Source organism: Festucalex cinctus, chromosome 6 (genome assembly GCF_051991245.1).
Source record: "Festucalex cinctus isolate MCC-2025b chromosome 6, RoL_Fcin_1.0, whole genome shotgun sequence".
Classification (NCBI taxonomy): domain Eukaryota; kingdom Metazoa; phylum Chordata; class Actinopteri; order Syngnathiformes; family Syngnathidae; genus Festucalex; species Festucalex cinctus.
In genome coordinates, this window is record NC_135416.1 from 21,692,850 (window position 1) to 21,718,425 (window position 25,576).

The 25,576-nt window shown below is 45.3% G+C and overlaps 1 protein-coding gene across 6 annotated transcripts in view; it reads right to left on the minus strand.

The window, feature by feature from the left end:
* Positions 1-25,576, minus strand: part of LOC144020760 (palmitoyltransferase ZDHHC5-A-like) — a 50,815-nt gene that overhangs the window by 22,952 nt on the left and 2,287 nt on the right. For 3 of the 6 annotated variants that reach the window (XR_013283963.1, XM_077524534.1, XM_077524532.1), the window contains exons 2-5: positions 20,347-21,925; positions 17,206-17,327; positions 10,684-10,841; positions 2,570-2,742 (exon numbers count right to left, since the gene is read on the minus strand). Coding sequence is in view for 5 of the 6 variants with exons in the window: in XM_077524534.1 (XP_077380660.1) it covers positions 2,570-2,742; positions 10,684-10,841; positions 17,206-17,327; positions 20,347-20,510 (617 nt within the window). In the remaining variant the exon portion in view is untranslated. The other 3 variants (XM_077524533.1, XM_077524535.1, XM_077524536.1) reach the window with 3 other exon arrangements.

Below are 25,576 nucleotides of genomic sequence, written 5' to 3' on the forward strand. Positions count from 1 at the left end.
AAGTCCATCTTTATCAAGCTCAAGTTCCCTTGTCTCGACAGAGTTGCCATTGTCTCAAGTCCCCTCCTCGCGGCGACTCTCCCGTTCCAGTTCCGGCGGCGCTGTGCCAGCGTCCGCCTCCCGCTCCAGTCCCGGGCGCCTGGCGGCATCCGGCCAGCAGCCATCTCTCTCTTGCTCCAGTTCCAACGGCGCCCGGCCAGCGTCTGCCTCCCACTCCAGTCCCGGGTGACGACGCCCGGCTAGCGGCCTTCTCTCTCTCGCTCGCTCCAGTTCCGGCGGCACTCGGCCAGCGTCCGCCCCCCCACTCCAGTCCCGGGTGCCCTGAGGCGTCCGGCCAGCAGCCATCTCTGTCTTGGTCCAGTTCCGGCAGCGCCCGGCCAGCGTCTGCCTCCCACTTCAGTCCGGGGTGACGGCGCCCGGCTAGCGGCCTTCTCTCTCTCGCTCCAGTTCCGGCGGCGCTCGGCCAGCGTCCGCCCCCACGCCAGTCCCGGGCGCCCGGAGGCGTCCAGCCTGCGGCCTTCGCTCTCTCTCTCCAGTTCCGGTGGCTCTTAGCCAGCGTCCGCCCACCGCTCCAGTCCCGGGCGCCCGGAAGCTTCCACCAGCGGCCTTCTCTCTCTCACTCCAGTTTCGGCGGCGCTCGGCCAGTGTCTGCCCCCCGCTCCAGTCCCGAGCGCCCGGAGGCATCCGGCCAACGGTTGTCTCTACTCCACGTCCGACGGCACACACCCTGCGGCTGTCCTCAGCTCCTTGTCTGGCGGCGCAGGTTCTGCAGCCGCCACACCCTTCGTCTGGCGTCCTGGACGCCCTCCTGCTCGGCCCGGGACTCACTCGTATGGCGTCTTGGTCGATCTCCAGCAGGATTGCAAGGAACTGTACCCAGTCAGGTCCGTGGTCACATGTATCATTCACGCAAGAGTTATGCTTACTGTCATGACTAGTGTCATGTACGGGTTATGTTATTCTTACTGTCATGGCTAGGGTCATGTACGGGTTAGGTCATGCTTATTTTCGTGACTAGGGTCATGTACGAGTTTTGTGACGCTTACTATCGTGACTAGGGTCATGTACGGGTTTAGTTATGCTTACTATCGTGATCTGTCATGTCTGGGGTCATGCCAGGGTTAAGTGACTTGTTAAGTTTGGGTTCATGACCGTGAGGTCAAGTGTCTGTTAGGTACTGATGTTGGGATCCAACATCTAGCACATGACAGCAGTGAGTTCAGAGACCGCAACATGTGCTGATGTAATACCCTGCTATTACCGTCCCGAAGCGTCTTCTCTTGAGAAGAAGAACATACTGACATGGGAATCAAAACAATGCACACTCTCTTAGAGGCTGTAAACAGGTGCTTCTCCAACATTGAGACTGAGCCACTCTACAACATCGTAACTTTGATTGATCCCAGATATAAAGACAGGTAAGTCCTAGCTTTGCCATAATTATTTATTTACAATCTTTATGATTTTTGTGTAAGTTTAATATTTATTATTTTCATAGATATTTTTCTAATCCAACTAACCAGAAACTTGCTAAAGATTGGCTCCTTGAGACAATGGAGAAGGTCAGCACAGCCAGCAGCGACGTGCCAAATGAAGAGCCAGTGAGAAAAGCACCTCGTGTAAGTCATGCAGAAACCAGCAAACTCAGAAGCGTCTTCGATGAGATTTTGGCAGAGAATGAAGTTGAAAGAAGGTCTGCAACCTTTACTTCAACTGTTACTGAATTGAAGAACTACCTCACCGCACAAACCATTTCCAGGTCAGTCAGTCCTCTTGAGTACTGGAAGGCACATGCTAAACAGAGTCCCTAGCTGTTGTTGCAGCCAAGTTTCTCTGTGCCCCATGCAGAAGCGTGGACAGTGAGAGACTTTTTAGTGCTACCTCAAATGTACTGGATGAGAAGCGAAACCGTTTGTCAGCTGACTTGACTGAGCTTATCTTTATCAAAAAGAACTTTAATTTTATCATTTGAAGATTAAAAACAACAACAACAATTCAGGGTTTTGTTCCGATATGTTTTATGCCCTCTATTGAATAGTCTATTCAGCTCTTTTTCGTTTCTTTTGTTTGTCTGGGATGTTCAGCACGAGCACTTTTGAAAGAATAACTTTTTTTTTCTAAGCTATTTGTCTTTTTTTCTTATTACTAAACATGCATGTCATGTATCAAAAATAGCCTTAGCAGCAATTTGCACTCGTTTTTTTATACATTGTATCTAGAAACTGGTTTGTTTTCTGAAGCGCAGCACCCGAAGCTGAATGAAACATTCAATTTTTTATGTTTTATTATATATATATATATATATATATATATATATATATATATATATATATATATATATATATATATGTATGTATATATATATAAAAATCAGTATCGGATCGGGGATCGGTTCGGTATCAGAAAGAGCAAACCTAAAAAATAATCAAAAAAAGCTAAAAAATCTTAATCGAGACATCTCTACTTTGTTTACACATTATTATTATTATTTTTAATGCAGACTAATGTTATCGTTTGAAATTAAACAAGCATATAACACATACAGGAAAGACCCCTCATTCAAGGATACGTGACAATCACATGGAGGCGATCAATATACTGGTGATGATAGAGGATGAAGAGCAACCCAAAGCCGAACACAGCCATGATGTGGGCAGTCAGAGAAAGGAGGAAGAGAAAGAAGTATCGGTAATTTCTCCTGCCGATGCAGTTATTGACCCATGGACAGTGGTGGTCAAAGTCCTGTAAAAGCAAAGAAAATATCTCTGAGATCAAGCCCTAGACACCATGGAACTATACTTTAGCAGATTGGGGAATACTGTATGCTTTGATTGATTATTGTGTTGAATGAGAAAGTTCTCTTTAAATTATATAAACTTGTGATTTACCTTAAATAATTCCTTACAACTTCATGCCAGTCCCAATTTCAGGTTAAAATAAAGTCAGCCCTAAAGCATGATGCATTCACGTCTTGGTAATTTTTAATTAATCCCCCCTCCCAAAAAAAAAAAAAAAAAAAAAAAAAAAAGCTAAATTGTCAACTGGCTACATAGGTGTTCTTTTGTGCTTTCTCCTTCAAGCTTATGTCTTATACCTGAGGGTCTTGCACAGTTGAGATGTCTCTCTGACGGCACAGTGATCTTGTTTTTTTTTCTTGTAATCTGCTGGAACCACTCAGTAGAGGTGGTCAGGCATAAATCACCAATCTGAGGATTTGTTTGGCTAAGATTTATGAAAGAACTTGGTTTTGACTTCGTATTTCTGAAACTTGATTTGACACAATTTGCCTATTTACAACTGAAAATTTACTTTTTCGTAAATTTACACCTTTGATGTGAAGTGCAGCGGCCACGCCATGAAGTAAAGATTATCGAGGGAGTAACATAAAGTAAATAAGTAAATAAGTGACATGGCTGGGAGGTCATTGTTTGTTGTGCTGTCCACAATCATGGTTTCATTATGTGAAATGCATGTGAAATATATGTAAACAATCTTTCTCAACACATTCATGGTGCAGGCGGGAACAAACTTAAAATAAAAAAAAAAGCTGTGATTAAAATAAGTATTCAAAGATTTCGCTGTTATTTTGCTTTTTATGCAAATTGATGTTGGTGACAATCGCTCAGATTGGTGTTGAAGCGTCGGTCCGCAGTGCAGTTTTGTCCTCTCAGCCGCGATCGTACATCAAGAAATTACATGTTTCATACCTGGAGCAAGATTTGCCTAAGTCGGGTTGCAAAATGACTAAGTTTAAAAACTCAGAATCAAATTAAAATGACAAGGTCCTGGCCGAGATTCAAGCTGAACACAATGATTTATTGACAGACACGAGAAACTCCGTTTGCAAAGAAGACTGAATGAGGGCATTACATATTAGGCCACTATATAGTGCGTGGCTATGTAGTGAATGAGGTGTTAGGGGACAATAGTGGTCATTTGGACACAGCCACTGATCTGAATATATGACTGGATAGCTGATAGGTCAAGACTTTTGGAGCCGCGAGGCCGTCATATTGCCCCTCCCAATAAAAGTTTCCCGTCAAATGATGTTGTACATTTACAGTATTATATTTTAACAAACTCCTACAGAATTTATCAGATCGTCTTCAAACTTGCCGTGTGACATCTTAAGATGTTAAAGATGAAAAAAAAAGCTTTTTCTTTCGTCACACCCTGTTGCTGTGGCGATGCACTTTTTGCAATGAAAAATTATGCCGTTTTTGAAGGACTAAAACGTGGTAAAACTCATGTAACTTTGCACACATATCAGACCTAGCATGAACATCAATATTTTAGAAATGTTTTGTACAATTTTCAATAAATGGCTCAATCGCACCCTCTAAAAAATTTTAATGAAGCGTTTCCAGTTGGACGTTTAATGTGCAACCGGGATGATTGGTGAAAAATAGGAGGCATATCTACCAGCCCAAACCCTACAAAAAAGTTTTTGAGAGCCATATGCTAAACCAAACACTAAGTTCATTCATTTAGTTTGGGAATTGTGTACCATTTTTAGCCTTTTATTACTAGGGCAATGCATTGTTTGCAAAGAAAAAAAAAGTGCTTTTTAGGGTCTAGACCAGGCATGGGAAAACTTGGTCCACGAAGGCCGGAGTCCTGCAGGTTTTGGATGTTTCCCTTCTCCACAGCTGATATATGATCAGGTTATCAGCAAGCTGTTGATTCGAATCGGCTTGTATTGGAAGAGGGAAACATCCAAAGCATGCAGGACTCCGGCCCTCGAGGACCATGTTTGTCCACTCCTGGTTTAGACCAAGGTGAAAACTCATAAAACTGTACACACTTCAGGCCTGGCATAAACATTTATATTTTAGAGTAGAGGTAACGAGCTCTAGCATGTTTTGGATGTTTCCAACTTCCAACACACCTGATTCATATGTGACCTGGTGTAAGCCGGCTGACCGTTGATGACCAAAGGAGGTGGCGGAGACGCGGCCGGTGAACACAACAGACTGGCAGAGACAGGTTTGAGCAAAGACATGTGGAAGACTGGGTGTACCCTAAGCGTGGGAGCCAAGCTGAGCCGAACAGCCACGGGGTTGATCACAGAGTCAATGGCAAAGGGGCCGATGTACCGAGTACCCAGCTTCCTGGAACTCCAAGCCAACTGCAGGTCACGAGTGGATAGCCACACCTTCTGTACCGGCTGGTAGGTCGGCGCTGGGACCCGGTGCTTGACCGCAATCTGCCTGGTGCGGGCCACCATACGGCATAGGGATCTCCTGGCATCCAAGCCCTGCGAGCTGACCTCGACCTGACCTCGCCCTCCTGGGAAGGGAACGGGGACAAACCTGTGGCAGAGCACACGAGGGTGTTGTGGGCTAATTCAACCCATGCAAGGTGGGACGACCGCAAGGAAAGATGTTGATGACACACACACACACGCCGGAACGCAGCTTCTAAGTCCTGGTTGACCCGCTCCGTTTGACCATTGCATTGAGGGTGATAGCCCGAAGACATGCTCGCAGTTGCTCCCAATGACTTGCAGAAAGCCTTCCGCAACCTGGACACGAACTGAGGCCCCCTGTCGGAGATGAGGTCGGATGGGACTTAGATCCTAAATATGGCCCTACTTAGAATATTGTCTATAAAGAGGTTGGTAAGCTGGGCAGAGCAATGAAGTGCGCCATTTTGGAGAACCGGTCCACCACAGTAAGGATTACAGACTTACCATGGGATGGAGGGAGACCGGTAACGAAGTCCAGTGCCAAGTGTGACCATGGACGGGATGGAATGGGCAGCGGATGGAGCTGACCGGCTGGCATACGGTGAGAAGGCTTGCTCCGAGCACACACTGTACAGGATGAGACTTATTCTTTGGTGTCCCGACCACCAAATATCTGCCCTATCATGAGTAGAGTTCGGCCGACCCCAGGATAACATGCCACTTTGGATGTGCGCCCCCACTGCAACACCTCTTGACACAGATGCCCGGGCACAAACAATTTGTTGCCAGGGCAACCATCTGGGGTCTGTGTTGCTGGTCGCCTCCACTACCTTCTTCTCCACCTCCCACTGGAGGATAGTGATGGGCATTACAGTTCTTTTAGATGAATTGAATCATTAGAATGAATTGAATCATTAGAATCATTTCTTATAAAAGATTCGTTCACCGAATCAAAATTGGAGGGCCCCCAACACGCTGTTCCCCGGGATGATTGTCAGGCAGAGTCCCCTCGGTGGCTGGAACATACATGCGGGACAAGGCATCCGGCTTGGCATTCTGGGATCCTGGTCAGTAAGTGATGATGTAGCCAAAACAGGTCAAGAACAGGGCCCCGGCGTGCTTGTTGGGGGTTGAGTCTCTGAGCGGCCCTGAGGTATGCCAAGTTCTTGTGATCAGTGAAAATCTAGACGGGTTCCGCCACGCCCTCCAGCCAGTGCCTCTATTCCTGTAATGCCAGAATGATGGCCATCAGCTCACGGTTGCCCACATCGTAGCTGCATTCTGCTTGTTTGAGCCGATGAGAAAAGTAGGCGCAGGGATGCAGCTACTGGTCGGCTGGGGACCGTTGGGACAAAACCGTCCCCACTCCTGTCTCTGAAGCATCAACCTCGACAACAAACGGGAGGACCTCATTAAGGGTGTGTTAAGACCGGCTATCATGAAAATAATTGCTTCAATTAACAAAAGCGGCCTCAGTCTCCTGAGTCCAAACAAACGGAACCTTGGTAGATGTAAGCCTTGTCAGAGGTTCCGCTTTCGAACTGTAGTTGTGGATAAACCGACGGTCGAAATTAGCAAACCCTAGGAACCCCTCCAAGTACTTTTTTGATGTAGGAGTTGGCCACTCGATCACTGTCTGGATTTTGGCCAGGTCAGCTCTAAATTGGCCCTTCTCAGCTATATATCCGAGAAACTGCACAAAATGGTCTGGAATTCACACTTTTATGCATTCACGTATAGCCGGTTTTCCAGTATTCGCTCCAACACCAGCCAAACGTGTTGCTGATGTTCCGAGAGGTTTCTGGAGAAAATCAAAATGTCGTCAAGGTAAACAAGACAAAAGTGGTGAAGCATGTCACGCAAGACGTTGTTAATAAGACACGGAAATATTGCGGGAGCGTTTGAAAGGCCAAAGGGCATAACCAAGTACTCAAAATGGCCAATGGGGATTTCAAATGCTGTTTTCCATTCGTCACCTTCCCTTATCCTAACCAAATGGTAGGCACTGCAAAGATCTAGTTTGGTAAACACAGTAGCGGAATGTAATTGTGCGAATGCGGATTCCATTAGCGGCAAAGGGTATTTGTTTTTAATCGTTATGTCATTTAGCCCACGGAAGTCGATGCTTGGACACAGGGTCTTGTCTTTTTTTATCAGTTAAGAAAAATCGTGCCCCGAGTGGTGATTTGGAAGGCCAAATAAGCCCGGCAGCTCGCGACGTCGTCATGTATTCCTTGAGGGCTTGAAGTTCCGGCTTGGATATTTAGTACAGGTGTGTCTTAGGCAGTGGTGCGCCAGGAACCAATTCTATCGCGCAATCATACGACCGATGCGGAGGGAGAGACAAAGCCCGGTCTTTGCTAAAAACGTCCCACAGGTTGTGGTATTCTGCCGGCACGTTGTCTAGGTTAATGGGTTCGATTGTTGTTTTAGTTGGGCCATAGTGGGAGTTTACCGCCAACTGCAGGCAATGTGAATGACAAAAAAACCCTCCTTCTTTCTAACATAGGTATGTCCCAGTTTATGTCAGGGTTGTGTCTAGCCAGCCAAGTCAGACCCACAACCACTGGGGCTGACTGGGAAGACATAACGAAAAATGGTCTTGTTTCAACATGATTTCCCAACAACCGCAAATATAGGTTCTCGGTTCTATACATAATTACACCTAACAGACGCCCGTTAAGGTCATGCACTGGGGTTTGTCAAGTCTAACTACAAGACATTTCAAAGCGCTAACAACTTTCCGGTCGACAATACAATCATCCACCCCAGAGTCCACCAAAGCCGTTATCTTAATGTTTCCACCACCCCATGTCACCGCCCCTGACAATTGTAGTCTTTTAAAGTCTGGGTGGCTACTTGTGTCACTTGGTCCCGTGGGCTGGGAGTATTCACATTGGTTACTTTGTTACAGGTGGTGGCTGGACTGGATGCGACGTCCGGATGTCAATCAGACAGCCTTCGTCATGTGGCAAGTTGGTGTCTGGGTTGCCCGTAGTACAGGCACACCCGATTCCTCATTTGTTTCCTGCGCTCCGCCGCTGAGTCGTCCTCCTCCCAGCTCCATGGGCTCGATGCTGTCTCCTGGAGGTGGGTGTCGCCACGCCGCAACAGGGGGCGGGGCGTCGGTGGAGCACACCACGGACGTGGTAGGTAGCAGCGTCTACTGCAGCAGGTCGTCGCTCTTCCTTCCGCTCCTGCTGTCGCTTCCGCAACCTGTTATCCAATCGAATGGCCAGTTTGATGAGTTTCTTCAGGTCGGATTTCTCGTCCCCTGCAACCAACACGTCTTTGATGCGGGGTTGAGTTCTCGCCAGAAGATCCCGCACAGCGCTGATTCCTCGTAGTGGAAAGTTCAGGAAAGTTTATGGCTGCTGATCAAAGACCAGACTACACTGGTGGATGAATTGTCACACCCACCGATGTCGCCGGAGTAGCGGGAAGGATGGGGAATATTGGGTTCATGTATACCGGGGTTAGCGGTCGCCCGGTCCGCGGACGGGGCGGAGAAAGAGGACGTCCTAGCTGGCCATGATCCCTCAGCAGCCGTGGACTCAGATCTCTGCTCTACGCTCAAGGTAAGGGACCCTGATCTGGGTGGTTAGCGCAGGCATGGCTTCCTTAAGTTCAGGGAAATATTGCTCATGCTGTCCAAGTAAGCGCCCACGGCTGGCTAACGCCTGGCGAAGGCTGTTTGCGTCTGTGGGGTCCATTCTGGTCGGGTTATTCTGTCACGGGGTGAGTTGTGTTTGTTGGACTCAAAACAGTAAAGGGAAGACCCAGCCAGGGCGAAAGTCGCTCACTTTAATTTAGACAACAAAAGGCGCACATTAGTGGACAATGCATCGCTTGGAACAAAAGGCGATGACGACAAAAAGGTGTACGTCGTGAGAAAAAGCAGAAAAACAGAAAACCACGCCGGAGGGCGGATAAAACAGAGAGGAGTGTACTACTCGCTAAAGTATTAAAGAAAAGGGCTACAAGTCTAATAACTAGCGATGTCCACAGCACCAGGAGTAACTGCTTGGAAGGAAGCAGAATCAAAAGCGTCAGGTTCGGCAAGTGGCGTTGCGGAACAAGAACCCGACACTCCTCCCTGTTGCTGCCAGGCTTTTATTTCAGGCTGATGATAAGATGGGTAGCAGGTGTGTTGCAGGATCCGCCCTCCAGCCTTGTCCTCTGCAACTACAAAAAAAAAGAAAAAAAAAAAAAAAAAAAAAAAAGGAAACGGCACAGAACCAAAACATGACAAAGTTGAGGCTGATTTCATCTCTTGAGAGGTCAAACTTCCAAAACGTTTAAAGGGTTCAAATCTCGGACGATGACCTTGCCTGCTGTTGGAATTGACTTTCCAATGATATTTTAACAGTTCCTGAAAATTTCAGGTTCATATCTTTTTCCTAAGGTACTGGTTGCTATGGACATTTGAAAGATGCAAGTACCAAAGCTTTAAACCCCTTTTTCTCAAAACTAGGGATTTCTACCTTCCAACATTAAAATTGCCGGAACTTTGTCAATTTTTGAGGTACGTCCATGCATTAAATATCATTTTAAAGGGAATTAAAATGCAGAATTTGAATATAACAATACCTCAATTTTGATTTTTTTTTTGGCACATGTGGACCCTTTTTGCCATCACATATGATGAGCTCATCAACAAGCTCTACAGAAGTCTGATTGTTTGAATCAGGTGGGTTGGAGGAGGGAAATATCCAAAACATGCTGGTAAGGAGCATCGGGAAAGGAGTTGGTGACCCCTAATTATGGAGGGTCATTGTGCAGTTTCTTAAATTCTCAGTAGTGCCCCCTATAAATTTTTCACAAAGCACCCCTGGTTCGAAAGTTGAACCTCTCTCGACAAAAATTGGGAGGCATATGTAATACCCAACACCTACAAATAAATTCATTTTGTAGCCATATGCTGAACCGAACAGTAAGGCAGCCATTTTGAAATTTTGCACCATGTTTGTGCTTTTATACGACGTGATATTTTAACAATCTTTTCCTACGATATGTATCTAATTGTCTTTGAACCTTGGATGTTTCATCTAAAGACGTTTGATGATATAAAGTTCTGGATTTATTTTTTTTTCATTGCACACTATTGCCGAGGCAATACGCTGCTTGCAAAGAAAAATTATGCCGTCGAAACCAAGTTGAAAACTCATGAAACTTTGCACACACACAAGGCCTGCCAAAAACATTTATATTTTAGAGGGTTTTTGTCCTATGTGACAGTACCCTAATGTGCCAGGACCACAACGTGGCCAGGGCTGCGAGAGGGCCCTTTATAGCTGCTCATAGCTCTAGTTACTATTTTGTGTTTGTCTCTCAAATAAAATCTCAACACAAGTAAATTTAAGTTTATGATTTTAGGGGTGAAACTGTGAAAACGTTTAAGTTGTATGTATACTTTTTCAAGGTGTTGCATAATTGTGTAAATTGCTTATTAAGCTCATTTGCAGTCTTCCATGTCTTTGCAAGTGTGAGCACACCTCAACACAGTTGTCACAGACTGAGCAGTGGGAGCAACGTGGCGGTCGGTAGAAGCGACAAGTTGAACACCACTTCATCCTGACCTGGATCCCTCTGATCTCCACAGTTTTATAAAGAGGCGCACGGAAGTCATCATCCTTGTCCTCATCCTCCGCAGCTATAGAAAGAGATAGACCAAAAACCAAAAAGTTAACTTCAAAGTCAGTAAGATCATAGAGTGACCATGGTTCCACTCGTTCTATTTAAGGTATAGTTTTCTAGGATATATTCAGTTAAGTTTAAACTGGTACAATCCATAGCGTACGAAAAGCATTCACGGAGCTTCACTTTTCCACATGTTCATTTTAAAATCCTGTCAAGCGTTGTGGTAACTGGGGAAGGTGGATATCAGTATACATGTAATATGGGACTATAAAATGTAGGGGTTATGTCCAGGGGTAATATACCTCATAGAGACATAGAAACCCTGCCCTTTATCAAACAATAAAAGTTAGAGTTTTATATTTGTTGTATTGTCATATTAACACCACCAGTTGCCACAGAGGGAAAGATCTAGTCACAAACACAAAACTTCCATTCACAGTGCGTTTGCTTGCTAAAAAAACACTCATCCATCCATTTACTACCACCTATACAGGGTCGGGTCGAGGGATAGCAGCTTTAGCAGGGAAGCTCAGACCACTTCATCTAACTCTTCTGGGGGATCCCATGGTGTTCCCAGGCCAGCCAGGAGGCATAGTCTCTCCAGCACATCCTGGGTGGTACCAGGGGCTTCTTGCTGACATTCTTGGAACCTCTCTTGGGAGGGGTCTAGGAGGTATCCTAGTCAGATGCCCAAGTTCCCCAGCTGGCTCCTCTCAATGTGTCTGGGATCTTGTTCTTTCCGTCACGACCTACAGCTCGTGACCATAGCTGAGGGTAGGAATGTAGATCGACCTGTAAATCGGGCAAGGGTCCTGGTGCCAAGTGCATATATGGACATCCTTATGTTTAAACATGGTGCTCGTTATGGACAACCCGTGATGACCACAGAAGTCCAGTAACGTAACACCGCTAAGGTTCTGATCAGGGGGACCTTTCCTCACAACCACACCCTTCAAGATCACACTGTCATTGCCCACGGGTGTTGAAGTCCCCCAGTGGAACGATGGAGTGCATAGGCACAAACAACAGTCACAAACTGCTGAAGGAGTGAACCAAAAGGCGAAGCGATGGTCATGAGCTGTGGCTGGTGACTGAAAGAACAAAATCCCAGATACAAGTGGCCAAAATGCGTTTCCTTCGCAGGGTGCCCGGGCTCTCCCTTATAGATAGGATGAGAAGCTCGCTCATCCAGGAGGGACTCAGTCGAGCCGCTATTCTGCATTGAGAGGGGCCAGTTGAGGTGGCTCGAGCATCTGGCTGGGATGCCTCCTGGATGTCTCCCTGGAGAGGTGTTCCGGGAATCTATCACCGCGGGAGACCCCGGGGACGACCCAGGACACGCTGGAGAGACTCTCGGCTGGCCTGGGAACAGTAGGGATCCCGCTGGAGGAGCTGGCTGAAGTGGCTGGGGAGAGGGAAGTCTGGGTTTCCCTGCTAAAGATGCTGCCCCCGTGACCCGATCCTGGATAAGCGGTAGTAAATGGATAGATGGATAGTCCAGGGAATAGCCAGGGTGAAGTGATATCTAATACAATTTAAGGTAGTATTCAGAGTTCATTACTCCAAAGCTAAGTTACAATATACAATATACCCTAATGTGTCAGATAGTCCCCTCCGTGAGCCGGCACCTTAACGTGGTGGAGGGGTTTGCGTGTCCCAATGATCCTCTGAGCTATGTTGTCTGGGGCTTTATGCCCCTGGCAGGGTCACCCATGGCAAACAGGTCCTAGGTGAGGGGCCAGACTAAGCACGGCTCAGAAGACTCCTTATGGCGAACATAAACTTTGGATACACGTTTCCCTCGCCAGGACGTGGGTCACCGGGCCCCCCCTCTGGAGCCAGGCCTGGAGGCGGGGCTCGCTGGCGAGCGCCTGGTGGCCGGGCCTGTACCCATGGGGCCCGGCCGGGCACAGCCCGAAGAGGCAACGTGGGTCCCCCTTCCCACGGGCTCACCACCGGTGGGAGGGGCCAAAGGGGTCAGGTGCAGTGCAGGCTGGGTGGCAGCCAAGGGAGGAGACCTTGGCGGACCGACCCCCGGCTACAGAAGCTGGCTCTTGGGACATGGAATGTCACCTCTCTGGCAGGGAAGGAGCCCGAGCTGGTGTGTGAGGCCGAGAAGTTCCGACTAGACATAGTCGGACTCGCCTCCACACACAGCTTGGGCTCTGGTACCAGTCCTCTTGAGAGGGGTTGGACTCTCTTCCACTCTGGAGTTGCCCACGGTGTGAGGCGCAGAGCAGGTGTGGGCATACTTATTGCTCCCCGGCTCGGCGCCTGTACGTTGGGGTTTACCCCGGTGGACGAGAGGGTAGCCGCCCTCCGCCTTCGGGTGGGGGGACGGGTCCTGACTGTTGTTTGTGCATATGCACCAAACAGCAGCTCAGAGTACCCACCCTTTTTGGAGTCCTTGGAGGGTGTGCTGGAGAGCGCTCCCTCTGGGGACTCTCTCGTCCTGCTGGGGGACTTCAACGCTCACGTGGGGAATGACAGTGAGATAAGGAGGGGCGTGATTGGGAGGAACGGCCCCCTGATCGGAACCCGAGCGGTGTTCTGTTATTGGACTTCGGTGCTCGTCACGGTTTGTCCATAACGAACACCATGTTCAAGCATAAGGGTGTCCATATGTGCACTTGGCACCAGGACACCCTAGGCCGCAGTTCGATGATCGACTTCGTAGTCGTGTCATTGGATTTGCGTCCGCATGTTTTGGACACTCGGGTGTAGAGAGGGGCGGAGCTGTCAACTGATCACCACCTGGTGGTGTGTTGGCTCCGATGGTGGGGGAAGATGCCGGTCCGACCTGGCAGACCCAAACGTATTGTGAGGGTTTGCTGGGAACGTCTGGCAGAATCCCCTGTCAGAAAGAGTTTCAATGCCCACCTCCGGCAGAGCTTCTCCCTTGTCTCGGGGGAGGCGGGGGACAGAGTCCGAATGGGCCATGTTCCGCGCCTCCATTGTTGAGGCGGCCGATCGGAGCTGTGGCCGTAAGGTGGTCGGTGCCTGTCGCGGCGGCAATCCTCGAACCCGCTGGTGGACCCCAGCAGTAAGGGATGCCGTCAAGCTGAAGAAGGAGTCCTATCGGGCCTTTTTGGCCTGTCGGACTCCGGAGGCAGCTGACAGGTACCGGATGGCCAAGCGGAACACGGCTTCGGCGGTTTCTGAGGCAAAAACTCGGACATGGGAGGAGTTCGGTGAGGCCATGGAAAACGACTTCCGGACGACTTCGAGAAAATTCTGGTCCACCATCCGGCGTCTCAGGAGAGGAAAGCAGTGCACCATTAACACTGTGTATAGTGGCGATGGGGTGCTGCTGACCTCGACTCGGGACGTCGTGAAGCGGTGGGGGGAATGCTTCAAAAACCTCCTCAATTCCACCAACACGTCTTCCTTTGAGGAAGCAGAGTCTGGGGACTCTGGGGTGGGCTCTCCTATCTCTGGGGTCAAAGTCACTGAGGTGGTTGGAAAGCTCCTCGGTGGCAGGGCCCCGGGGGTGGATGAGATCCGCCCCGAGTTCCTAAAGACTCTGGATGTTGTGGGGCTGTCGTGGTTGACACGCCTCTACAACATCGCGTGGACATCGGGGACAGTGCCTCTGGATTGGCAGACCGGGGTGGTGGTCTTTTTAAGAAGGGGGACCGGAGGGTGTGTTCGAACTACAGAGGGATCACACTCCTCAGCCTCCCTGGTAAGGTCTATTCAGGGGTGCTGGAGAGGAGGGTCCGTCGGGAGGTCAAATCTCGTATTCAGGAGGAGCAGTGTGGTTTTCGTCCTGGCCGTGGAACAGTGGACCAGCTCTACACCCTCCGCAGGATCCTCGAGGGTGCATGGGAGTTCGCTCAACCAGTCCACATGTGTTTTGTGGATTTGGAGAAGGCGTTCGACCGTGTCCCTCGGGGAGTTCTGTGGGGGGTGCTTCGGGAGTACGGGGTGCTGGGCCCCTTGATACAGGCTGTTCGGTCCCTGTACGACCGTTGCCAAAGTTTGGTCCGCATTGCCGGCAGTAAGTCGGATTCGTTTCCGGTGAGGGTTGGACTCCGCCAAGGTTGCCCTTTGTCACCGATTCTGTTCATAACTTTTATGGACAGAATTTTTAGGCGCAGCCGAGGCGTGGAGGGGTTCCGGTTTGGTGGCCTCAGCATTGCATCTCTGCTCTTTGCAGATGATGTGGTGCTGTTGGCTTCATCAAGCCGGGGCCTCCAGCTCTCACTGGAGCGGTTCGCAGCCGAGTGTGAAGCGGCTGGGATGAGGATCAGCACCTCTAAATCCGAGACCATGGTCCTCAGTCGGAAAAGGGTGGAGTGTCGTCTTCAGGTCGGGGACGAGATCCTGCCCCAAGTGGAGGAGTTCAAGTATCTTGGGGTCTTGTTCACGAGTGAGGGTAGGATGGAGCGGGAGATCGACAGGCGGATCGGTGCAGCGTCTGCAGTGATGCGGACGCTGTATCGGTCCGTCGTGGTGAAGAAAGAGCTGAGCCAAAAGGCAAAGCTCTCGATTTACCAGTCGATCTACGTTCCGACCCTCACCTATGGTCACGAGCTGTGGGTCGTGAACGAAAAAACGAGATCCCGGATACAAGCGGCCGAAATTAGTTTCCTCCGCAGGGTGTCCGGGCTCTCCCTTAGAGATAGGGTGAGAAGCTCGGTCATCCGGGAGGGACTCAGAGTCGAGCCGCTGCTCCTCCGCGTTGAGAGGAGCCAGCCGAGGTGGCTTGGGCATCTGGTTCGGCTGCCTCCTGGACGCCTCCCTGGGGAGGTGTTCCGGGCATGTCCCACTGGCGGGAGGCCCCGGGGACGACCCAGGACACGCTGGAGAGACTATGTCTCTCGGCTGGCCTGGGAACGCCTTGGGATCCCGCCGGAGGAGCTGGTTGAAGTGGCTGGGGAGAGGGAAGTCTGGGTTTCCCTCCTGAAACTGCTGCCCCCGCGACCCGACCCCGGATAAGCGGAAGAAGATGGATGGATGGATGGATGGTGTCAGATAGTTGTGATAAATGTCATCTTTCACCGTACAATTTAACCCATGTTTTGTTCATATCCATCTCTGTCAAAACTTTGGGATTATTATTTTAATACTATTAAGTGTTACTAGTAACACTTGTGATTGTGTTTTGCCTCTTTTGCGTGTTATTTTTGTACAGACAAGGTTTAATAGAGTTATATTGTTACTGTTTCTATTTGTGGATTAAGGTTTTGCTACTTTTGATATTACAGTATTGTAATTAGGTGACACCCTTAGTAATAAAGAGATTTAAAAACAAACGATTTTGAAACTAATGTGTGGGCTCCTGCACGAGCGATCTTGAAAGGAATGCTGACCAAAATAGAAGACGGCCCACCGGGAATTGTCCCGGCTCTCCAGATGGCCCAGTCCGGGCCTCCTTCTAGGGGAACACAGATTTTTTGCATACACAAATAGGGGGTGGGATGAATTGACTATGACTTGTGTTCAACAGGGGGAGATATGCATTTTGTCAAAAGCTCAAATTTAGTTGTGTGCAATGTTCCCTCTAATTTTCCATGTGTCTGTGCATTCACACTAACTTCTTGAGCGTTCCATGGACTACAGTGAGCAACATCCACGGATTTATACAACCCCTAGCAAAAAGTATGGAATCACCAGTCTTGGATGAGTACTCACTCAGATGTCAGATGTGGGTGGGCGGTCAAGACAGTATAAAAGTAGAAAACATTTAGGACAGATTAGACTTTCTTCCGCATATTAACTCATTCACTCCCAACCATTTTCACTTAAGTGTTTTCCTGGATTTTGACTGATTTTTCAAGGCCCGTGAAATATTATGTTCTCTTGCTATAAAAATATGGAACATACCAAAAGAGAGATTAAAGTCTCTTCTTTTATCAGGGAAAAAAAAGTATATTCCTATCTGTTTCCGCTGTGCAGCAATTAGCAATAGCACATAGCTAAGTGTCATCGTTTTTCACAATTCTGCTTAGAACTGTGGGGAAATCAGCTTGTTTTAACATGGCCTGGTTGATATCTTATACTCTGCTGCCACTCAACCATTTTCTGCAGTAGAGACACTGCATCAAAGCCTTCTCTATGCTCTGGCATAAAAAATAAAAAATAAATAAAAATAACAAAAAACGTATAAGTATGTCTTTGGGAAACTTAAAACATTTAAAATATGACGTATTTATACGTTTTTGGGAGCTAATGAGTTAATAGGAAAAGGCTCCACAGTTGTGTACTTGGTCTTTCTGGCATTCAGTAAATAGTTCAACTGAGAATATGTAGTCTTCTGGTTGTTACTATTAGTAGAATATCACGAGTATTAAAGAAAAAAGGACAGGTTCTCTCAGAATTTTGCGATACATTCATCTTAATCACGAAATGTAATTGCCCATCCATCCACTTACCTCTCGGAAAGATGCCCGGATCCATGAAAGCTGCCATACAGAAGTTGGCCAAAACAAACAGGAAGATGATGCCATTATAAATAGGGACAGCTACTGAGAAATGCTCTGAAAGCCATGGACAACTGCACAACACACACAAAAAAGAAAAACACCTGTCAGAAATTAATAAAAACATATTACACTGTATAAACAGTGGTAATGTATATTCAAATTTCATTTGCAAAACAACTTTACTACCAAAAAAAACTTTGATTGGGACAATGCATTTAACATTATTCTCTAGTTCAGACCCAGAGGAAATCCATGTCACAGAGTAGGGGTGTTAAAAAAAAATCGATTCGGCGATATATCGCGATACTACATCGCGCAATTCTCGAATCGATTCAATAAAAAAAATCGTTTTTTTTTTTTTTTTTTTTTTTTTTTTTTTTTTTTTTTTTTTTTTTTTTTTTTTTTTTTTTAAGAGCTCAGAATTGTTCATTCGGTAGTCTTACCGATTCAACGTCTTATCATCATTGCCTTTTTTTTTTTGTGTGTGTGTGTGTGTGAATCGATTTTTAAACTTCCATTTTTAATGGAAAAATATTCAACAAAACGTCTGACTTCGGGTTAGGATTCACACCTTGAGCATGGAAGAATGTTATATGAACGGAACATTAAGCCTTAATATTTTATTTTAATGCTGTTCAAACATGAAACAGATTACAACCTCTATAAGACTGAAATTTCAGATAAATAAATAATACATTTTCATATAAATCTTACACTCTACAAGCTTACTGATTAGTATTTTCTAAATTTGAATGAAAAAAAATCGCAACAATCGAGTTATAAATTCGTATCGGGATTAATCGGTATCGAATCGAATCGTGACCTGTGAATCGTGATACGAATCGAATCGTCAGGTACTAGGCAATTCACACCCCTATCACAGAGTAAAAATAAACAATAAGAAAATAAATAAGACCAATTTTTCCCATTAAAAGTATGTTTTGTTTTGTTTTTTAATTTACTTATACAGCACAGTATTTTTTTTTCATTTATTACATAGGTCTTTTCGTTTTGGTATGATTATTAGTTTATCAATACTTTTTCATTCATCACTTGTCTTTTTTACATTTACAGTTTTTTTTCCATTGTTTTTTTTTTATTATTATTTACTGTACTTAATTATACAGCACAGTGTCTATTCTTCTATGTCCGGAATGCAATGTCGTGGAGCAACGGGACAGGCACTGTTGGAAAGGTCTCGTTGAGACGAATCCGCGAATACCCGTATGTTCCCCGTTGGATGTAAGGTTCGGGAGATATAGTGAAAAACAGGGGCGGACCGACCCACAGGGGTACCGGGGAAATCCCTGGTGGGCCGCCGGTCTGAAGGGCCAGTGAGCCGGGCCACGGAAAAAGAAAAAAAAAAAAAAAAAAAAAAAAAAAATTTAAAAATTGCCACATGTGAGGAGGACACGCACTGCTGCCAGAGTGATTCGCCCAAGTCAGTGTCAAACACAAACTCAGAACAATGATGGCCAACTGACCGTGTATGCTTCGTCGGATTGTCGCTTTGTGATCAATAATAAGCAGATGACCGATCTTCTGCACATGCGGGTCACCGATCATGCAGGGGTCACTGATCGCATCTTGACACGCACTCCCGCCCACACAGAGCGGCGGCCATCTTGGCCAATTGGTTCGATTACACCTGGGATTCTTGCACCACCGCCCACTCAGAGCAGCGGCCATCTTGGCCAAATGATTAGGTGCACCCAGGATTCTCGGCCCCCGACTGCACATAGCGGCGGCCATCTTGGCCAATTGATTAGGTAGGTACGCCAGTTATTCTCACCAGAAAATTACCCGACCTGAATAGGAAGTGACCCGTAAGACCCGATTTCAACAGGAAGTGACTTAATTTCAACAGCAAGTGACCCAGAACTGACCTAAAATCAATAGCAAGTGACCTGATTTCAACAAGGAAGTGACCTGGAAGTGGCCTAAAATCAACAGGAAGTGACCTAAAATCAACAGGAAGTGGCCTGATTTCAACAGGATGTGACCCAGACCTAGCCTGATTTCAACTGGAAATGACCTAATTTCAACAGGAAGTGACCCAGATGTGACCTGATTTCAACAGGAAGTGACTTGATTTCAACAGGAAGTGACCCAGAAGTGGCCTGATTAAAAAAGGAAGTGAAATGATTTCAACAGGAAGTGACCCGTGATGCCCTAAAATCAACAGGAAGTGACCCAGAACTGACTTGATTTCAACAGGATTTGGCAAACTGTTTAGTACATGCGGCTTTCCACCTTGCAAGTCAGTAGTCACATCCAAAATTTGCGTGGAAATTTTTTTAGTTTTTAAATATAAAACTCCACAGAAAATATTGACAGATGTGAAATTGAAAAATAAGAGGCCTATCTCATGCGCGAAGCCAAGCACTACTATCCCATACCATTTTTAGTCTGGAGGTCACATGACCTGGAAGCTATTGAGCTCAGATGCTAATTTTTTTCATATCAAAATTCATAGAAAATATTGTAAAATCTGAAATTGAAAAACAAGGCGTATCTCATGCGGCACACACAGCACTACTATCACATACTGATTTTGAAAAAATTGGTTACATGACCTGGAAGCTATCGAGCTCAAATGGAAATTTTTACATATAAAAATTCATAGAAAAAATTGGGGTTGGGGATAAGGTAAAGGTCTAGGAAATGCATTATGTCAATGGATGTCCTCACAAAGATATATGTACAAGGATGTTCGTGTGTCTGTGTGTGCGTTCTTGTACATACTACATTGTGAGGACCAAAATACGTCTTTATCCAACAGAATGAGCACATTTTTGTGAAATGAGGACATTTTGGCCGGTCCTCACTTCGCAAGACCTCTTTTTGAAGGTCAAGACTTGGTTTTAGAGTTTAGGTTTGAATTGGGTTACGGTTGGGGTTAGGGTAAGGATTAGGCAATCAGTTGTTATGGTTAAGGTTAGGGTAAGAGTCTAGGAAATGCATTATGTCAATGGATGTCCTCACAAAGATATATGTACAAGGATGCGGGTGCGCGTGTGCATGCGTGCGTGTGTGCGTGCTGCATTTTTTGAGCCCATTCCCATACGTGCATGGTTGTAAAACACTTACGTGAAGCAGAAGAACAGTGTGGTTGAGCCAACCAAGAAGAAAGTTGCTGCTGACACAGGAACGTAGCGTGAGGATCGCAGTGGTCTGCTGGACAGGTTTACAGAATGGGGCAGGGGAGAAGAGACTTGACCCTGCCCTTCACTCTGATTACTGCCACCGGGCATCCCTTCCTATGTGTGCAGTGAGGTTTTGGTTCTCAGCTGCAATGCTGTGGGAGACTTCATTCAGTTAAATGTTCCTTCCTACTGATCTGCCTAGTTGATTTGTACATTTGGAATTCAATCTATGATTCATAGAAACAACATGCGCATTTAGAGAACAACATTTCATATAAAACAAATTAAGAGAGATATGGGCGCGAACAGTTTCCTTTCAATGGGTCAAAAATGGGTGACCTTCAAGAAGTGTCAGAAATCCTGATAGCAACACCATAAAAAAAAAAAAAGTTGAGTTTCCCCAGCCACAATATCCATGGATGTCGTCCAAACGGCTTGTGAAAATGTTGACAGAAGTGCAATTATAGTGTTACCCAGAAAACATATTAACATCAAGTGTGATCTGTTGGTTTGATCAAAATAAGTGAGTTGAATAACACACACCTGTAGACAGAGGTTAACCCTAACCCTTTGAAATTGTCAATAATAATAGTAATAATAATAATCAGTTATCCTTTAACTTTTCCTTGTGAATTGCACTTGCTTAGAAGATGAGCCAAATTTGAAAATGTGATTGTTTTTATCTGAGAGTCATATACAAGTACTAAACAGAGAGCTGAATTCAGAGCATATGCAACCGTTTCAGAAAAAAAAATTAATTGGAATAAAAACAACTTGCTTTCCGTCCAACATTCATATTAGACCCAACAGTCATTGGTTCTTCCTACGTGTGGTCATTTCTAATAATTAACAGCAGTTGAGTCAGACCACCTGACCTATGAGCTACACCAGACATTAGATTGGCAAAAAGGAACAGATGGCGCTGAACTTTAGAAAACTGTCTGGGCATATTCCATTGGTATCCATATCAATTACATTTTCATGAGCAAAATTACACTGAACAACTAAAAACTATTACAGAACTTCAAATAATTTGCAGAGGGATAAGGTGAGAACAAAGGTGAACTCAACCAGCTTTTGTGAAGATTACTTTATCTGACCACAGTGTCTACACTGATTACATTTTTCTACCATGTCAGCAGCAATCCAAGTTTGCATGCGGGCTTGCCCTTCCAACTACGTGTCTCCAATGCCACACAGTCTCCCCTCCTCAATAGCCTGCAATGGCTTTTAGAAAACGTAATAATGCACTTAAGATTGTTTTTCTTTTTTTTTCTTTTTTTATGTTTGTACCAGAAACAAATCTTGGCACACAGACATCTTAAAATTGTGTGATTTTTCTGTATATCATTTCCCCAGCCAAAAAATAAAAAAAATCACAACCTAACAAGTACTTCCTCCTAAGAAAAGATGTCTCCTTGCTGAACAGTTTGGATCCTTTGGTTGAACCATTGTGGGAAATTCAAATTCAAAAGTTGTCCATAAAAAATATTCCAATCTGGGAATTGATCAGGTTACTGCACCTAAAGAAACACAAAGAGAGAAATTTGTTATTGAGTAAAATTCAATAGTAATAGTAGGGCAATCTGTATTAGTGGTGGGGTGGTTGAATGACTGTATGGCAACTTTACCCACATTGATCTGTGTTCAGATTTTGGGAAGATGAAAATCATTAAGTATTGTATCAAGTAATCAATGCAAAGCCTGTTGCCTAGTAAAAATCGGTTGAGTCTTTTAATTTTACGGTTCTGGTTCACTGAATTTGGAGCCGCGGTGTCGCGGGGAGGCGGCCGGGCCGCCAAAATTGTAACTAGTAGAAAAAAATAGAGATGCACAATATTTATCGAACAGATAAGATATCGACCAATTTGGGAAAATATGACGTCATTTTTTATCGGCCGATATTAGCCGATAAAAAAGGTCCAATAGATTTATTAAAGTCTGTACACTGTTTGTAACGCTGCTTACGTCATGTATAGACCAGGTCGTGCTGATCGCGTCATCTATCACGCCTCTGCTCTTGTAGACAGAACCAGTGTTTTAAAGAGAAAAAAAAACAAAACAAAAAAAAAAAAACAACAGGCCGGCCTCGCTTTGCCCACACTACTCTATTACACTAGCACGTAGCAATCAACATGTCCTCCTCACCAGTGTGGTGGTTTTTCTCCATGGCAAAAGATTAAAACATTTTCAGCGGGGGAAAGAAAGCTTTTGCTCACCTGAAATCTGTCATCATGTCAAAGCCGTTTTGAACGAATGTGAAGGAGGCACAGCCACAGCAGCTAATGTTGCTAGGCTAACGGCGCTAACCTATCAAGCCAGCAAGGCAGCAACAACAAATCTAAAGGCATTAACGCCAAAGTTATGGCATTCATAGCGCTAGACAAGCAGCCGTTTTTTTTGTAGCTGACCCAGTTTTTAGCAAGTTAATAGCACATTTGGAGCCATGTTGCATCCTCCCAAGTGGCCACAGCTTGATTGACAAAAACGGACTAACGCTACACCTCTCACCGCAGTTCAGGGTGGGGGTTTTCAAGGATGCGTATCATGTTATTTTATTTTTAACTTGTAAATTTTCAGAGAAATCTCTACTATGCCCAGGGCAGTCAAAGCATTAATACTGTAGCGTTTATGAAATGATCAATCTATGCAGTGAACTAACTGTTTAATGCCAGTTATTGTCAGCCATAACCAAGCCACAACACAACAAAACACAACACGCTAATGTATACAGCTTATTTATGTGGGTTTTTTTTAAGTCTGTGTTACCTTCACGGCTCGTCCAGACCATGGGAAACTACATAACCAGCCACATGCCCACAAGGGTTGCTGCAATACCAGTAATTCTGTAAACCTGTATGCACTTTTGTCTATTTGCTTGATTTCATTTTATTTTTTTTAATTAAGGTTGACAAATATCAATGCATATAACTTTACCAAACGTTCACCTACCTCATCCTCATGTACTATTGCACTTAGGTTTGAATAAATGCATTCCTTCTGCATACATACATGAATGTTTTGTTTTTCTAGATAAACCAATTGTAGTTCTTTATTAATTTTAAAATTAACTTTTTATTTTGTGTAATTATCTGTTAGCTATTTCATATAGAAAATAAATACACATTTGAAAGAAATACATTTGTTTTGTTATAATCAGAGCTACTAAAACATCAGTTTTGCCATTCCTGAATGCCCAAATTGCGGATTATATGAAGGCTATATTAAATATAAAAACAAATTTATCGGTTATCTGTATCAGTATCAGCCATACAAAGCTGGAAATTATCGGTTATCGTATCGGTTGAAATTTTTCATATTGTGTATCACTAGAAAAAAATTATATTAAAAGGCTTCATTTGCCTTTATCTTAAGATTCTGTAACATATAATTGTACTGATATTGTTTATTGGAATTAACTTTTTGTTGGGTAAAAAAAAAAAAAATCATTGAAAAGGACCTTGAAAAAAAATTAATCGCACATGATATCGCAATCGCAATTCTTGGGGGGGGGGAAATCGCAATTAGATTATTTTCCATAATCGCTCAGCCGCAGAACTAATGATTGTTGACTGGTGAGTGTTTCGGGGGTTGGTTCTGGAGTAACGTACTTCCACAAATTTAAATATAATGCGATAGATCCTCCTTCTCTTCGGCGCCACAAAAAACACTTCAATGAAGACTAATTACCCAGATTTACACAGGGCTTTGTATTAAATAAGAGTAAATGTCCCCAAAGCAGATTTGTGGCCAGGAAACAGGTGAGTCGGAGCAAATCATCCCACGTTTCGTATGGTCTTTCAATAGTTTCAGTTTTGTCGCCAATACATACATTAAGCTTCTCCGTAAACCTCCTCCGCCCTTCGGCCGTTAAAGTGCTTAAATAGTGACTATTTCACCCGCTAACTTTCTTCGTGTATTCTGTGTCTATACAGCCAGCAATGTGTTCTGCCCCTCAGCCATTGCGCATGCGCTAAAAAAAAATTCTTTTTGCTTCCGATGAAAACCAATCTAGCTTACTGCTGTATACTGCGGCTGCTGTCCCCCAACACTGAGCGTGGGTTGATTGATTGGGTCTTGACGTCACGTGACATCAGTCCTATATTTTAATTGGATGATGGGCCCAGTTAATGTGGCCCCATGGCTGTCTATTGAGAGCAGCTTGTGACATGCGCACTGTGATTTGAATGGCTCATAACTTAAAGCAATACAACACTTATTAATCATTTTTCAGTATTGGATTTAACATTATGTACAAAGAATAAAAGTGCAAATGTCTTTGGCATCTTATTCCCTGAATTTTATTTTAAACCAATTAAGTGTCCGAATTCGATCCTACGGTGTAGGACACCATGTTCCTGGTCACGTGATCGTGATGACGTATCCCGTGCATAACCGGAAGCTGTCTTCGTTTATTTCAATGGGAATTTGCTGACGTAATGAGCGAGAAAAAGACGTCTTGGATCCCAAATATTGTTCAGAGTAAAGTTTAACCACACGCTCATGGGGCCAGCCCTATTTCAGTCGTTCCTGTTTTGAAAGTTACGCCTTTGAACTTGGCTTTGTATTATACATATATTTTTTTCTAATGAAATTAGAAAATGAATTTGTTTGAATGGATTAGTCTTGATAAAATAAAATTGTATAATTATTTGCTATATCCATCCATCCCTTTTCTTGACCGCTTATTCCTCACAAGGATCGTGGGGGCTGCTGGCGCCTATCTCAGCTGGCTCTGGGCAGTAGGCGGGGGACACCATGGACTGGTCGCCAACCAATCGCAGGGCACACAGAGACGAACAACCATCCACACTCACACGCACACCTAGGGACAATTCGGAGCGCCCAATTAACCTGCCATGCATGTCTTTGGAATGTGGGAGGAGACCGGAGTACCCGGAGAAGACCCACGCGGGCACGGGGAGAACATGCAAACTCCACCCAGGAAGGTCCGAGCCTGGACTCGAACCGGAGACCTCAGAACTGGGAAGCGGACGTGCTAACCACTCGACTACCGTGCCACCCTTATTTGCTATAAAGAAGACCAATTATAAGCCTGCATTGTGCTCAACAGCGCCATCTCGTGGGGCCTGGCCCCACTGGCCCCAAATGCAGAGACATCACTGCATAATATATGGAATTCTGTTTAAATTGGTAATTTTGTGTAATGTGTA